The sequence below is a fragment of the Emys orbicularis genome, chromosome 1 (assembly GCF_028017835.1).
Source record: "Emys orbicularis isolate rEmyOrb1 chromosome 1, rEmyOrb1.hap1, whole genome shotgun sequence".
NCBI classification, from domain to species: Eukaryota; Metazoa; Chordata; order Testudines; family Emydidae; genus Emys; species Emys orbicularis.
In genome coordinates, this window is record NC_088683.1 from 77,026,034 (window position 1) to 77,038,095 (window position 12,062).

The 12,062-nt window shown below is 44.9% G+C and overlaps 2 protein-coding genes across 2 annotated transcripts; both read left to right on the forward strand.

Moving 5' to 3' along the window:
* The first annotated feature begins 342 nt into the window (after positions 1–342).
* On the forward strand, positions 343–1,710 carry MYF6 (myogenic factor 6). The gene is made up of 3 exons (XM_065423401.1): positions 343–861; positions 1,169–1,259; positions 1,592–1,710. Exons 1-3 carry the CDS (start codon positions 343–345, stop codon positions 1,708–1,710), a joined length of 729 nt encoding a protein of 242 aa, XP_065279473.1.
* A 7,514-nt stretch (positions 1,711–9,224) lies between these two features.
* On the forward strand, positions 9,225–11,177 carry MYF5 (myogenic factor 5). Its single transcript, XM_065423192.1, has 3 exons — positions 9,225–9,725; positions 10,605–10,680; positions 10,951–11,177. Exons 1-3 carry the CDS (start codon positions 9,225–9,227, stop codon positions 11,175–11,177), a joined length of 804 nt encoding a protein of 267 aa, XP_065279264.1.
* The last annotated feature ends 885 nt before the right edge of the window (positions 11,178–12,062 follow it).

Genomic DNA, 12,062 nt, shown 5'->3' on the forward strand with positions numbered 1-12,062 from the left:
GCCCTTTGGAATTATTCCCCCAAATCCACCTTTGCTTTTTCCACTTCATCCCGCGGACCCGCGTTCACGAGCTGGGTTTGCGTTTTTTATCTTCCCCTTTTCCTCCCTCCCCGCCAAACAGGAGATGTTCCCCAGACGGAGCCCAGGATACTGGTTGGAATCAGATTTGGAGGGTGATGCACCGCGACAGCTAAAAGTTGGATAGAGTTTCAGCAGCTACTATATATAAAGCAGGGGGACTTATGTCACTGCACTAATTAAATTCCATCTGGGTGGCTCCTCTGGGGTTTTTTTTTGAGCCTATCACCCAACTCCAGCAGGCAGAGAGGCCAAGGGGAGAGCATGATGATGGACCTTTTTGAAACTAGCTCCTATTTCTTCTACTTGGACGGAGAAAATGGGGCTCTGCAGCAGCTGGAGATGGCAGAGGGGTCCCCTCTGTACCCAGGCAGCGATGGCACTTTGTCCCCCTGTCAGGACCAAATGCCCCCAGAAGCTGGGAGTGACAGCAGTGGAGAGGAGCATGTGCTGGCACCCCCGGGCCTACAACCCCCTCATTGCCCCGGCCAGTGTTTGATCTGGGCTTGTAAGACCTGCAAGAGGAAATCGGCCCCCACCGACAGGAGGAAAGCAGCGACCCTGCGGGAGAGGAGGCGGCTGAAGAAGATCAACGAAGCCTTCGAGGCTCTGAAAAGAAGGACTGTGGCAAACCCCAACCAGCGGCTGCCCAAGGTGGAGATCCTGAGGAGTGCCATCAGCTACATAGAGAAGCTGCAGGATCTCCTGCACAGGCTGGATCAGCAGGAGAAAATGCAGGAGATTGGGGGAGACCCTTTTAGCTTCAGCCCCAAGCAGGGAAATGTAAGCACAGCGGTTGTACTCAGTCCCCTCCTGCCCCCTGAAAGTCAGCTGCGAAACCGCCTTCCACTTTTTTTTTTTTCCTCTCCCTCTTCCCCTTCCTTAATATAGTCTGTCAATCCAGAGCGCCGGGCACACTAGCGAGCATTTAACAGACTTCGCGAGGGAAGTGTAAATCGTTGTTGAGAAGTCCAGCAGGCACCCAGGCTGCCCCGAGGAGCAGCGATCCTCGTTGCTAATACATGTTCTCTCTCTTTTTCTGTCGCTCTCCCCCCCCCCCTTTCCTCTGCGCTCTGCGTGTTTACTTCAGATCCCAAGTTCAGATTTCCTGAGCACCTGCAGCTCCGACTGGCAAAATGTTTCTGATCATTCCAGAGTGCTAGCAATCAACGCCAAAGAAGGTAAACTTCAGGATTCTCTTTACATGTGCATAATGTATATATCTGTGTGTGTGTGTGAGAGAGAGATGGATCGATTCCGTTAGTGGAAAAAAATCTTACTGACAGTGCTGAGAAAAAAATGAACACTGTTACTATATTGTACGCTTCTATATAGATATTGTAAGTTTGCTCACAAGTGGTGTTTCCTTTTCCTAATATGTGAATATCGGTCCTTGTTAGATCCCCTCTTTCTTGGGGCTATGTTCCTTTCTGTCATTTCCTTCTGTGTATCGATCCCTGTTTAAAAAAACTAAACCAAACACTCTATCTTTTTTTTTTTAATTATTAACCAGGAGCCTCCATCGTTGAATCTTCAGCCTCTAGCAGCCTTCGTTGTCTTTCTTCGATAGTGGACAGTATTTCTTCAGAGGATCCCAAACTTCCCAGCGTGGAGGAAGTGGTAGAGAAGTAGATCTGCATTTGGCCTGGTAGTATTTTGAACGCAGATAACAAGGAACTCACCCCACAACCTATAAATGAAATAATGAATTAATTTAATATTTTAGCAATCCCAGACAGGAGCCTTGTTAAAGGCACTGGTCGGCAGATAAAGTTGAATCTTCTTAAAAAGAAATGTTCCTCCGATAATTGTACAATCCAATTATTTTCCTTTCTTTCTTTCTTTCTTTCTTTCTTTCTTTCTTTCTTTCTTTCTTTTATGTTGTATAGACCACTCCTTTTTTATTTAATATATTTACTTGTTTTCTGGTGATCCACTTTGTATAATATTCAACAAAAAGTTCATTCCTGTCTGAGTGAAGCTGTTGTTTGGATTTCCTGTTAGTATTATTTAAAGAGTTCTTAGGTTGTGTTTTTGTACATAATTTTAGTACTTTTTTATGTAAACCGGATCCATATATATATATTTAAATTGTGGAATGTGATATTGTATATCAGAACGGCCAGATTTCATGGGTATGTAAAATAAAGTTCTTTGTAACACAAAGGTCCCAGCCCCGCGACCCATTGTTACTTTAAATTGTGGGCCCGATCCTGCTCCCATTATAATTACATTTTGCCACTGACTTCAGCAAGATCAGGACCCAATTCGGTCAATCCAAATAAAAAGTGTTTTAAATTAAGAGGTTGCAAATATTTCCAGCCAGGGCAGCGTCTCTTTGACTGTTTAAACAGTTTCTTTTCTACTCAGAACCGCACAGAAGGCCTTAATTCTTTCCCTCTTATTTTGCACTAGCAGCCTTCCACAGCTGAGATTTGTGACTGCTGCTGTGTGTAGGAGTGTGTAGGCCGCCTACGTTCACCCAAGCCAGTACCTCCCTTCGGTCTCCCTCGGTGGAAAACGCAGTGGATCTACAGTCCATTTTGTTAAATCGCTTGGGAAAGCGCTTCCACTCGGCTCCTGACTTATTCGGGGCTATATTTACCCTGCATGTTTGACCTTCTGAGCTGCACATGCTTGGAGGAGCCTGGAAGGGGGAAGCCTGTTATACCAAGCAATGTCTGGGAGAGGGTCAGTCAGAGTCCTTACTGAACCAGCTCCCTATGTCGCCTGAATTCGTCTCCGATTTTCTTTTTGGGGCTGGAGGAGTTGCAGTCAGCCCGTGAGTGCAGCAGAATTTATGGGCCTGGCTGGTTCCTAATGGACAGCAAAGGGCTCTGACAGGAGCCAGCTCCCGTGGGGTCTAGAGGGCAGAGACTTCTTTGGAAGAAAGGTGACTCCTATCGCCTTCTCCTACCCTGCAGGGGGAGCTTAGGGCCCCCAGGGGCGGAAAGAGTTAAGTGGCTGAAAGTGGGGACCAGGAGGAAAAACAACACGTGAAGCCTTTCAGTCAGTGCTGTAGAAAAACAAACCCTTGAGCTGAGGGTGGAAAAACAGGAGCTACTCCCAGTAAGGACTTTAGGGCTTGTAACCGATTTGTTTATAATCTCGGGAAGAGGCGACCACCAAGAAACTAAACTGCTGAGTTTCTCCCCCCAGCTCCCCACCACTTTATGGTAACTAACAAGAGGAATCGTCCCATCGCCGAGCAGTTAAAATGTCCCTTTGTCACCTCCGCTCTAACTTGAATCCTTCGGATTTAAAAATATGGTGTCACTCCCATGTTTCTTCTTAGCTAGGGTGACCAGACAGCAAGTGTGAAAAATCGGGACGGGGGTGGGGGGTAATAGGAGCCTATATAAGAAAAAGACCCAAAAATTGGGACTGTCCCTATAAAATCGGAACATCTGGTCACCCTATTCTTAGCCAGCATGCTGGGTGGGGGGCAACGGCTGGCGAAAGGGAAAGCGCTCACTCAGCTGCAGCCAGAAACTCTCCATTACAGAACTACTTGCTATGCCCCACTCCCTATGTTGGCTGCATCGCCTGCCATCACAATTCGCCGGGGCCCACGTTGTTATTTGGTTGGGCGGTGGTGGTTTTTATTTTTTTAAGTCTGCCACTTAAACAAGAGCATTTCCAGTTGTTGAATGCTGGGATATGTGTGTCTCAAGCAGTGATAAATAGAAACAAGATTGGTAGGGTGTAATTTCATTATTTCCCCCCTCCCCTCCACGTTTGAAAGAAACGCTCTGCTGTATGGAAATAACAGAAGGCAGGACCTTTGGAAATCTACACTTCCAAAGAATATGGTTTTCCACACAAAAAGCGATTGCTTTTGGTAAGAGAGGGTGACTGCTGCCCTGGCTTTCATGTAGAGCTCTAGCTTGATCAGAAATATGCAAAGAAGCTTTTACTTAACCACGCTAGAAGCTATTAGTGTTCTTAATAATCTAGTTCAATGCCTAAACAAGTAAGAGGAGGGTCCCCATCTAGTACCACTCAAGCAAAACTCTCACCAGCTTTACTTTTTCTGAGTACAGAGGGTCGGAATTTCATAAGCATCTCATGCACACCTTGGGGGGGAAAGCGCTCTTTCTTCCTCTCCCTAATGGGGAGGTTTTATTCACATCCTAATATTGACGTCAAGAGACTCTATTGTCCGGCTGTGTTTGGACCCCGAAATCCGTGTCGTCTCCAGCAACGGGGTAACATGAGAAATTGTTTGGAGTAAGTTTGAATAAAGAAGGTTTTTCATTAAATAAAGAAAATATTTCCCCAAGAGACTCCCTGTGACCTCAATGGCTGTCGCTGACATGCAAGGCTTCCCAATGAAAGTCCTCAGTGTGTTTGCAATTAAAATGTTTTTGTTTGATATTAATAACGATAATCTTTACCTAAGTCTAAAGCCAAAGCAAACAGGGCACTGGAAGCACAAAATCAAGAGGTAATAACTCGGTAAAGATAAGCAGTTTGTGATTTAATCTAGCCTCTTTCCAGAGGGGGTTGGGCGCAAAGTTATCAGGTTTAAACTAATGAAAGTGATTTTCTGCCCACATTTTATTAAATGTGGAACAAAGCTCCTGGAACATGATTCCCCAAATGTCCCTTGTAAGGCCTGGCTCCTGCAGCTTCACCTGTATTGCTTAACTCATAGCCTGTGTATTTATTTATATTGAGAGTAGTGGGGAGGAGGACTTGATGGGCCCATTCATTTCACGGATCCAACAGCCATTGTAATATACTATGGAATGAAACAGTGAGGTCATTCACTTGGTGCACTATAGACAATCATTGTAGTTGAGGTTCCCCTGGCGACTAGAATACCCTGGTGGAATGGAACAGATGAAATGTGGATACAATGGTGGTGGGAAAAGATAAAGGTAGATGAGACTGGGTTTAAATCCCCATTAACTACTGAAGGACTAATGTTCTCTTCCTAAGTGAAAGGATGAAACGAAATGAAATATATTTAGATGAACAGATAGTGGGCCCGCTTCTTGTTCGGGTAAAACTGCCACCAACTTCAGGGGCAGAGTAGCAGAACCGGGATTGGCTCCAGCGTTGTTGATGAAATCCGAGAAGACCAATGCACACTGGTGCGATGCAGCTATATTCAAAGGGGAAAGTCCGAGCACTCGAACATTCATAAGAAGCACTTGATAGGATCGTTATGTGGCTGTGGGGACCCACAGAGCTTTTGCTCTTTTATGGCAAGTGTGGCTGTTTTCACCGGGAGGAGAGAGAGATGGAGGTGTGTGGGAGGGCTTGAATAACTCGGCCATGTGCTCGCTTGGGTTTCCCCTTCTGTAGCAGCAGGAACTAGCAACTTTTCCCATTCTCAAGGCTGCTAAAAACCCTCGTGTCCCTTTGATCTCTCTTGGGAGTCTCAGAATGCAAGCAGAGGCCAATGTCTTCTTCAGCTGGCTTCTATACAAATCCTTCCCGCAGCTCTGGCAGGTACTAATGTGTTTACTTAGGTGCGCGCAGTTCCCAGAGCTTGTTGGAACCAAAAGTTTAGCACGTTGTTGGAGTCCCCTTAATACAGGTCCAACTGGGAAAGAGTTTTTGTTCTAGTTAGTTCTGGAGGCGGATTGCTGAAGGAGACCTGGGATGGCAGGTTATTACTGAATTGGCTATTTATCCAGGAGCTAAAACTTCCACGGATTTAGCATTCCTAAAAGCAATTTGAATTAATGGAATAACACGTCACAAAATAAATCCTGCAAACCATTATAGATATACACTGGAACAAATCCTTATCTTGCAGTCTACACTCAGGCAAAAGTTCCACCGACCCCAATTGGAATTTTGTCTGAATTTTCGAAAACAGCTAGTTTCCTCTGTATTTTCTTGGCTGGGGTTGTAATGTGTATTTTTAATAAAGGATGCCCCAAAATAAAATCTCAATAAGTTTAGACTCAGCTGTTAAATTTTGTAGTCCTGACCCCTGAGTTGCTCAGGCAAACTCAATGGGAGTTTTGCTTAAAGTGGGGACTACAGTAACTGCCTCTTGGCTTCAGCTGTCTTTACAATTAATTATATATAAGATCTGGTGGCTTTTAAAGTACAACATTAATACAGCCCCAACAAGGGAAATTGTGTTCTGCAATCAGTACCCCACAGTCACTGGCACACAATTTCTTCACTTCACACTCCTCAGTGGTTAAACTTTGGGTCATATCTGCAAAGATGGTAGCAGTATGTGATCATATTTTCATACAACGATATTTACATTTCATTCCTAAACGTTCTACTCACATTTTGTCAATTGAACTATGTAACACTTCCCTTGGTTGGTTTGGTGTTTCATTGTTTTGTTCCGTTTTTCGAAGTAAAGTTAAAGTCAAGCCATTTCAGAAGAGTGGAGAAAAGTCACGAAATAAAATCTGCTGATCAATAATTTTGCTCTTTAAAAAAAACTATTCCTTCTTTTATGGTGGGGGGAAATAATCGTAAACTAGTCAGAAATGTGTTTGAAATATATATATTTTAAAAGTAACTCCTACTGGCTGAGGGACGCCTTTGAAATGCAGTGTTCTTTTTTTCTGCGAAGATTTCTTGCTAGTTTTAAAAAAATCTCTATATTTTGTTCTCTGTTTTAACAAGAGTTTGAAAGTTGTGTTGTCCCATTGTCGGCATTTCAATCCCCAGATCTCAAAAACCCACCACCCCTACCCGCTCGCAGCAGCCTCATTAACCAACCTTGTCGTTCGTGTTTTTTCCTGCTTCTTTTAGTTCTACTCGCCGGCTTGCTGCACGTTTGCAAATTTGTTTTGAGATCACTTTACAAAAGGAAGCTGGCACCTCTAAGGGATACTAATTACAGATTTTCCTGAGTGACAGCATCTTTTTTCCAAAGATTCAGGAAGAAGGGAAACAATCTTCAGAATTCCCCTAAGACTCTTGGGAAGGGCACATTTCTAAACAACCTCAAACACTCTGAATAAGGAGCTACAGATTCGAATGCAAGGAGAGACACAGACAATATTTTGTAAGGCATACCAAAGGGGGTGGGCATTGTTACTACAAGATACATTGTACACACTTGGAGAGAAACCACCGAAAGGTGATCAGAACGGTGTACCTAGCACTTTAAAGACCAAGTTTATTTGTGCGCAAAACATAAATCTTTAAACAGGTCTATTTCAGCCAGCGAGAACATGCTACATTAAAATATCCGTGTGATACAATCCAAGAAAGTCTTCAAGTTACCGCTGACAGAACCGCTTTATTTGGCTGATGATTTCTTGCAAAACCACCGAGAACTGCAACGTTTCAAACGTGGTCAGCTGAATGTCAACCTGGACTTCATTAGAGAGAGCTGAAATTCAGAGCTTTCCTTTTCTGTAACTCTATTCCTTTATCAGCGCTATGGCTTTAATACAGTATTCATTTCAAAGGGGGCTCGCTGCCCGTTTATGGCCCTAAATATCTGGAACAGGACAGATGTAGCCTTTCCAACCGCTTAGATAATTATATACCAACTTTTTGAAGGGGTGTGGGCAGGGTTTTATTTATTCAACCTTTTATTTCTTCCTCTGATATATTTTAAAGTGGGGTTTCACCTGAAAGCAATAACAACATTCCCCTAAGGGGACTGAACAGTTATAGATCAATTATCAGATGGATTCTCCTCTGGGTGGCTTGGAGCTCGGGGTATACTGTATAAAGAGAGACGTGGCTTTTCAGCCTACCTGCTCCAAACTGAAGCCTAATCTCTCCTTTTCCAAAGTGTTTGAGGTTCACAGCCTGCATCAAGGCAGTAGTTCAATAACCTTTCTTACACAGAATTCCCCGCCAGACTCCTTTACTTAAAGGGGGTTTGAATAAAATGACTAGACCAAGAAGTAAACTCACTGGCTATGTCAGCTGCTGCTCCTTGAGCGAGGTTAGTCAAAAATACTTCTGCTGGGTACTGAGAATAACTCGCATACCCTGGGCTTTTCTGAGGGGGCAGTTTGGAAACCGTTTTATTTAACCCGAATAACACATTTTCCTAACATATAAAAGCCAGCTGAATGTGGCCAAAGGGTTCCTGCGCTTTGGCAAATGCCTGTTAAATGGCTTCATTACCACTTTAATGGCCCTTTAACAGTTTCAATGATCTGCTACTAGGTCTCTGGAAGGCTTTTGTCACCGACTTGTGTAAAGTTACTCAGAGATTGTGGGGTTAGAAATTTTACACTTCCAGGAGGGGTTTGTTGCACTGACAGCTGGGACGCATCTGTAACGGTACAAGTTTGTCTGAAAGCAGAAAATTAGCAAAGCACTGCTCTACTATTGCCTCTAGCACCATCAGGCCACAGGGAAGAGAGCAAAGGGGTGGCAGAGAGATTTTCTTAGGCAAACAAATACAATTGTCTTGTTTCTGACATGATCAGGGAGCACTAAAACCTGGAGTTTACCTGAAATGTTCCCCCCTTTCATTGTTAACTGACAATGTTATTGTTTCGCAGGGATGATTTTCTAGCTTTATGTCTTTTATATATATATATAATCGAATCAAAGGGCAAAACAGCCCCCAGGAAAATGAAGAAAACGGATCACACCTATAAAAACAAAGTGAGCCAGTCTGGTTCGAACTGTAGCATTGATTGTGAGAAAATCAAATTATTAAAAACGTTCACCATTTAATTCCCGTGAATATGGCGAGACTGTATCCTATTTACTCCATAATGTGTTGGAAGATGCTTTTATGCAGGAAATGTCACGTTTTAGGGTTTCTTTCCCACCGTTCCTGCTCTTTATTTTTCACACTAAATTGCGAATCTCCTACTTTATTCTAACTTTTGAGTTGTTGCAATCACTACTTCGAAAAAGTTTATGCAGGTTAAAATGTAATAAACTCATCAGACAGTCAGAAGGAGCGGTGCATAGCAAGTTGCCTCCTGGGGATTGGAGGGGGTTTGCCCAGACAGCCCCAGTAGGGGTTGTGGAGGGATATGCTAATAAAGACTAGCCTCTCTGGACCAGCCTCCCATAACAACATGTATATATAAAGAGCCCCGTGCCCCAGAGAAAGGGCACTTTGTCTCGCATCCCTAATTACTTAGGAAATTGCCCAAGAAAACTGCAGTGTGACTTGCCGAGTCTGGCTCGCTGCAGCCCAGACCTAGCACCGCTCTGTATTAGCTGTTGGAAAGATGGAGGTGATGGACAGTTGCCAGTTTTCGCCATCCGAGTTCTTCTATGACAGCTCCTGCATCTCTTCCCCGGAAGGCGAGCTCGGGGATGATTTCGAACACGGGCTGGCTGCCTTCGGAGCCCACCAAACAGACGGCCCGTGGTCCGACGAAGAGGAGCATGTCAGAGCCCCCACTGGGCATCATCAAGCCGGCCACTGCCTCATGTGGGCTTGCAAAGCCTGCAAGAGAAAGTCCACTACCATGGACCGGAGGAAGGCAGCCACCATGCGCGAGAGGAGGCGACTGAAGAAAGTGAACCAGGCTTTCGACACGCTGAAGAGGTGCACCACTGCCAACCCCAACCAACGGCTCCCCAAAGTGGAGATCCTGAGAAACGCCATCAGGTACATCGAAAGCCTGCAGGAGGTCTTGAGAGAGCAGGTAGAGAACTACTACAGCCTGCCAGGACAGAGCTGCTCTGAACCCACCAGCCCAACTTCCAGCTGCTCCGACGGGATGGTAAGAGACGGACGTTTCGATCACGTAAAACGCTTTTGGGTTGTAAACGTGCCGACATAGGCAGGTTACTCCGTTACTTCAGGGCTCTGCTGTAAGGTAGAAGAGTGAAAACGGGATGCGTTTATTAAGATCCCACGGAAACGTTAAGTGCGCTTAGGGAAATGGTCCCTTTCCAGGATGTAATTCACATGGTTCTGCATGCAAACAGCCTTGCAGTGTTGTGGGGGTGGGGGACTTCATATGTGCAAAGGGGGCAGCTTTGTTGCCCTGCAGGGGATGAAGATAACTAGAAAACAAGCTCCTGGGTAGTGATCATAGCATTCACCATTCAATGCCCGTCAATTCTCCTTCGTGTTTTGTAGCCAAGCTCTTATGAAGTACCGCATGGACCATGGAGAACTGAGACTAGGGAGTGAAGCCTTTGCTTACCCCCTCGTCCCCCAGCCCCCAGTAATGTTACAGTCGTCATGAAAAAAAATAGAGGGGAACCCACCCAGCTGAAGCCTGGCCCAGAGGGGCTGTTGATGCATTTTTTCCCGAGCGCGTTTGCTCCATCAGTGCCAGGTTTTAATGTGCTTTCGCTCTGGGAAAGTGTCTTCTTACTGACTCGCTGTGCCTTCCGCCTGCTACCAATCCATTCTCCATGGTTAACGCGGTGCACATTGCTGATGGGTTCGCCTTTTGCCACGCTGCCCCTCACGCAAAGAGCCGCTGGAAACTGAGCTAATGTAAGCAAATGTGCCGGGGAAGCGCGAAGGCGCGGTGGGGTTTTAGGGTCCCACTGCGGAGTTAGCAGGGCCCTAGGCTCAGCCCGTTGGAAGTCAGCGGGCAAAGTTGCGCACCCATAAGCTCTGTGCGCTCATTTCTTGTTTGTTCTAGGCCGAATGCAACAGCCCTGCCTGGTCCCGGCGGAACAGCAGGTTTGACACTGTCTATTGCCCGGACCCACACAGCGGTAAGCATGAACACAGGGCTCGGGCCAGCTAGTTTCTTAATAGCGCAACTCCGGCGTGAGTAAGGTGGCATCGATGTAGCTGGAGAGGCAGCATCTGCCATGAGTTTTCACACTCCCGATCTCTATGCCAGGCGGTGATATTTACAAACGACGAGGTGTGCTGCGTGTCGGCGTCTGGACTCCAAAGGGCTGGGTGGGGATAGGTACATGAGTTGGAAATTAAATCGTAGCTAATTAGTGAGCTAATTCACGTTTCTTGATGCATGTAAGTGTTTATCTATTATACTTTCGCCTTACTCTGTTCCACAGACAAAAGCACTACACTGTCCAGCTTGGACTGTTTATCCAGTATTGTGGATCGCATCTCTTCCACCTCCGAGCAAGCTGCGCTGCAGCTTCGGGACACCGCCTCCCTCCCTGCAAACGCCAGCCTCGATTCCCACCCAGGCACCCCTAGGACCCCTCCTCATTCCAGGCTCATCTATCACGTATTATGAGCTCTGAGACTTGAAACCAACTCCATCCACTGCTTTTACGTGGGGAGAAAGAAACTCACGCAATGAACAGCCGTGCCTCTCGGAGAATGAACTATGCACGTGGAATCCACGCGTTTCAACCTATGTATAAAGGAGAAGCTTTTTAAACTGTATATTTGTGAATAATGTTGCTGCGAGATGTATTTAACTAAAGCATTCTTGACACATTTTAGTACTTTTTTTGACTTTTTATTATATTGTTACCAGGTTAGCTTTTTGGCTAGCGTAAACATTGTACGCAGTAAACAGAAGGCTGTAACAAGTGGCTTCCTGCAAAGTTTTTATAGCAATGCTTACGTTATATTTTCATAATGGTATTTCTTAACGTTCTTGGTTAGAGGAGGCACTTTTATTTCACCTGAAACAGCAAAGCAAGAAAAAGCTCACTTGCAAAGAACATTAAACATATTCGTCTCATCAGATACAAATGTATGAAATACATAGAAAACATTGTTGCCTAATGCTGTATAGTTTATTTCCATTCATGGGATGCTTTTTGTTGTAAGCACGTCAGTATTTCTGTGGGGACCGGGGGTTCTCAAAATAAAAGCAACTGAAATTGTCAAAGGCTGGGAATACATGGTATTCTGAAAATCCTGCTATAAATAAAATGTGTTATTACAGAAGTAGTTCGTTTTGTGGTTCTTTAAACCATCTCCAAATATTCAGGACTCTAGCCACTTTTTTATGATTTCTAGCTTTTCCATATGGTTACGAATTCTTCGAATTCATCATGCTAATAATGGTATCACATATTGCACATTTAATCTAGAGGAATCCCAAAGCCTTTTACAAACTAAAGCCTTGGTCCTGCAAAAAGTTAGGCACATGTTTAACTTGAAACCT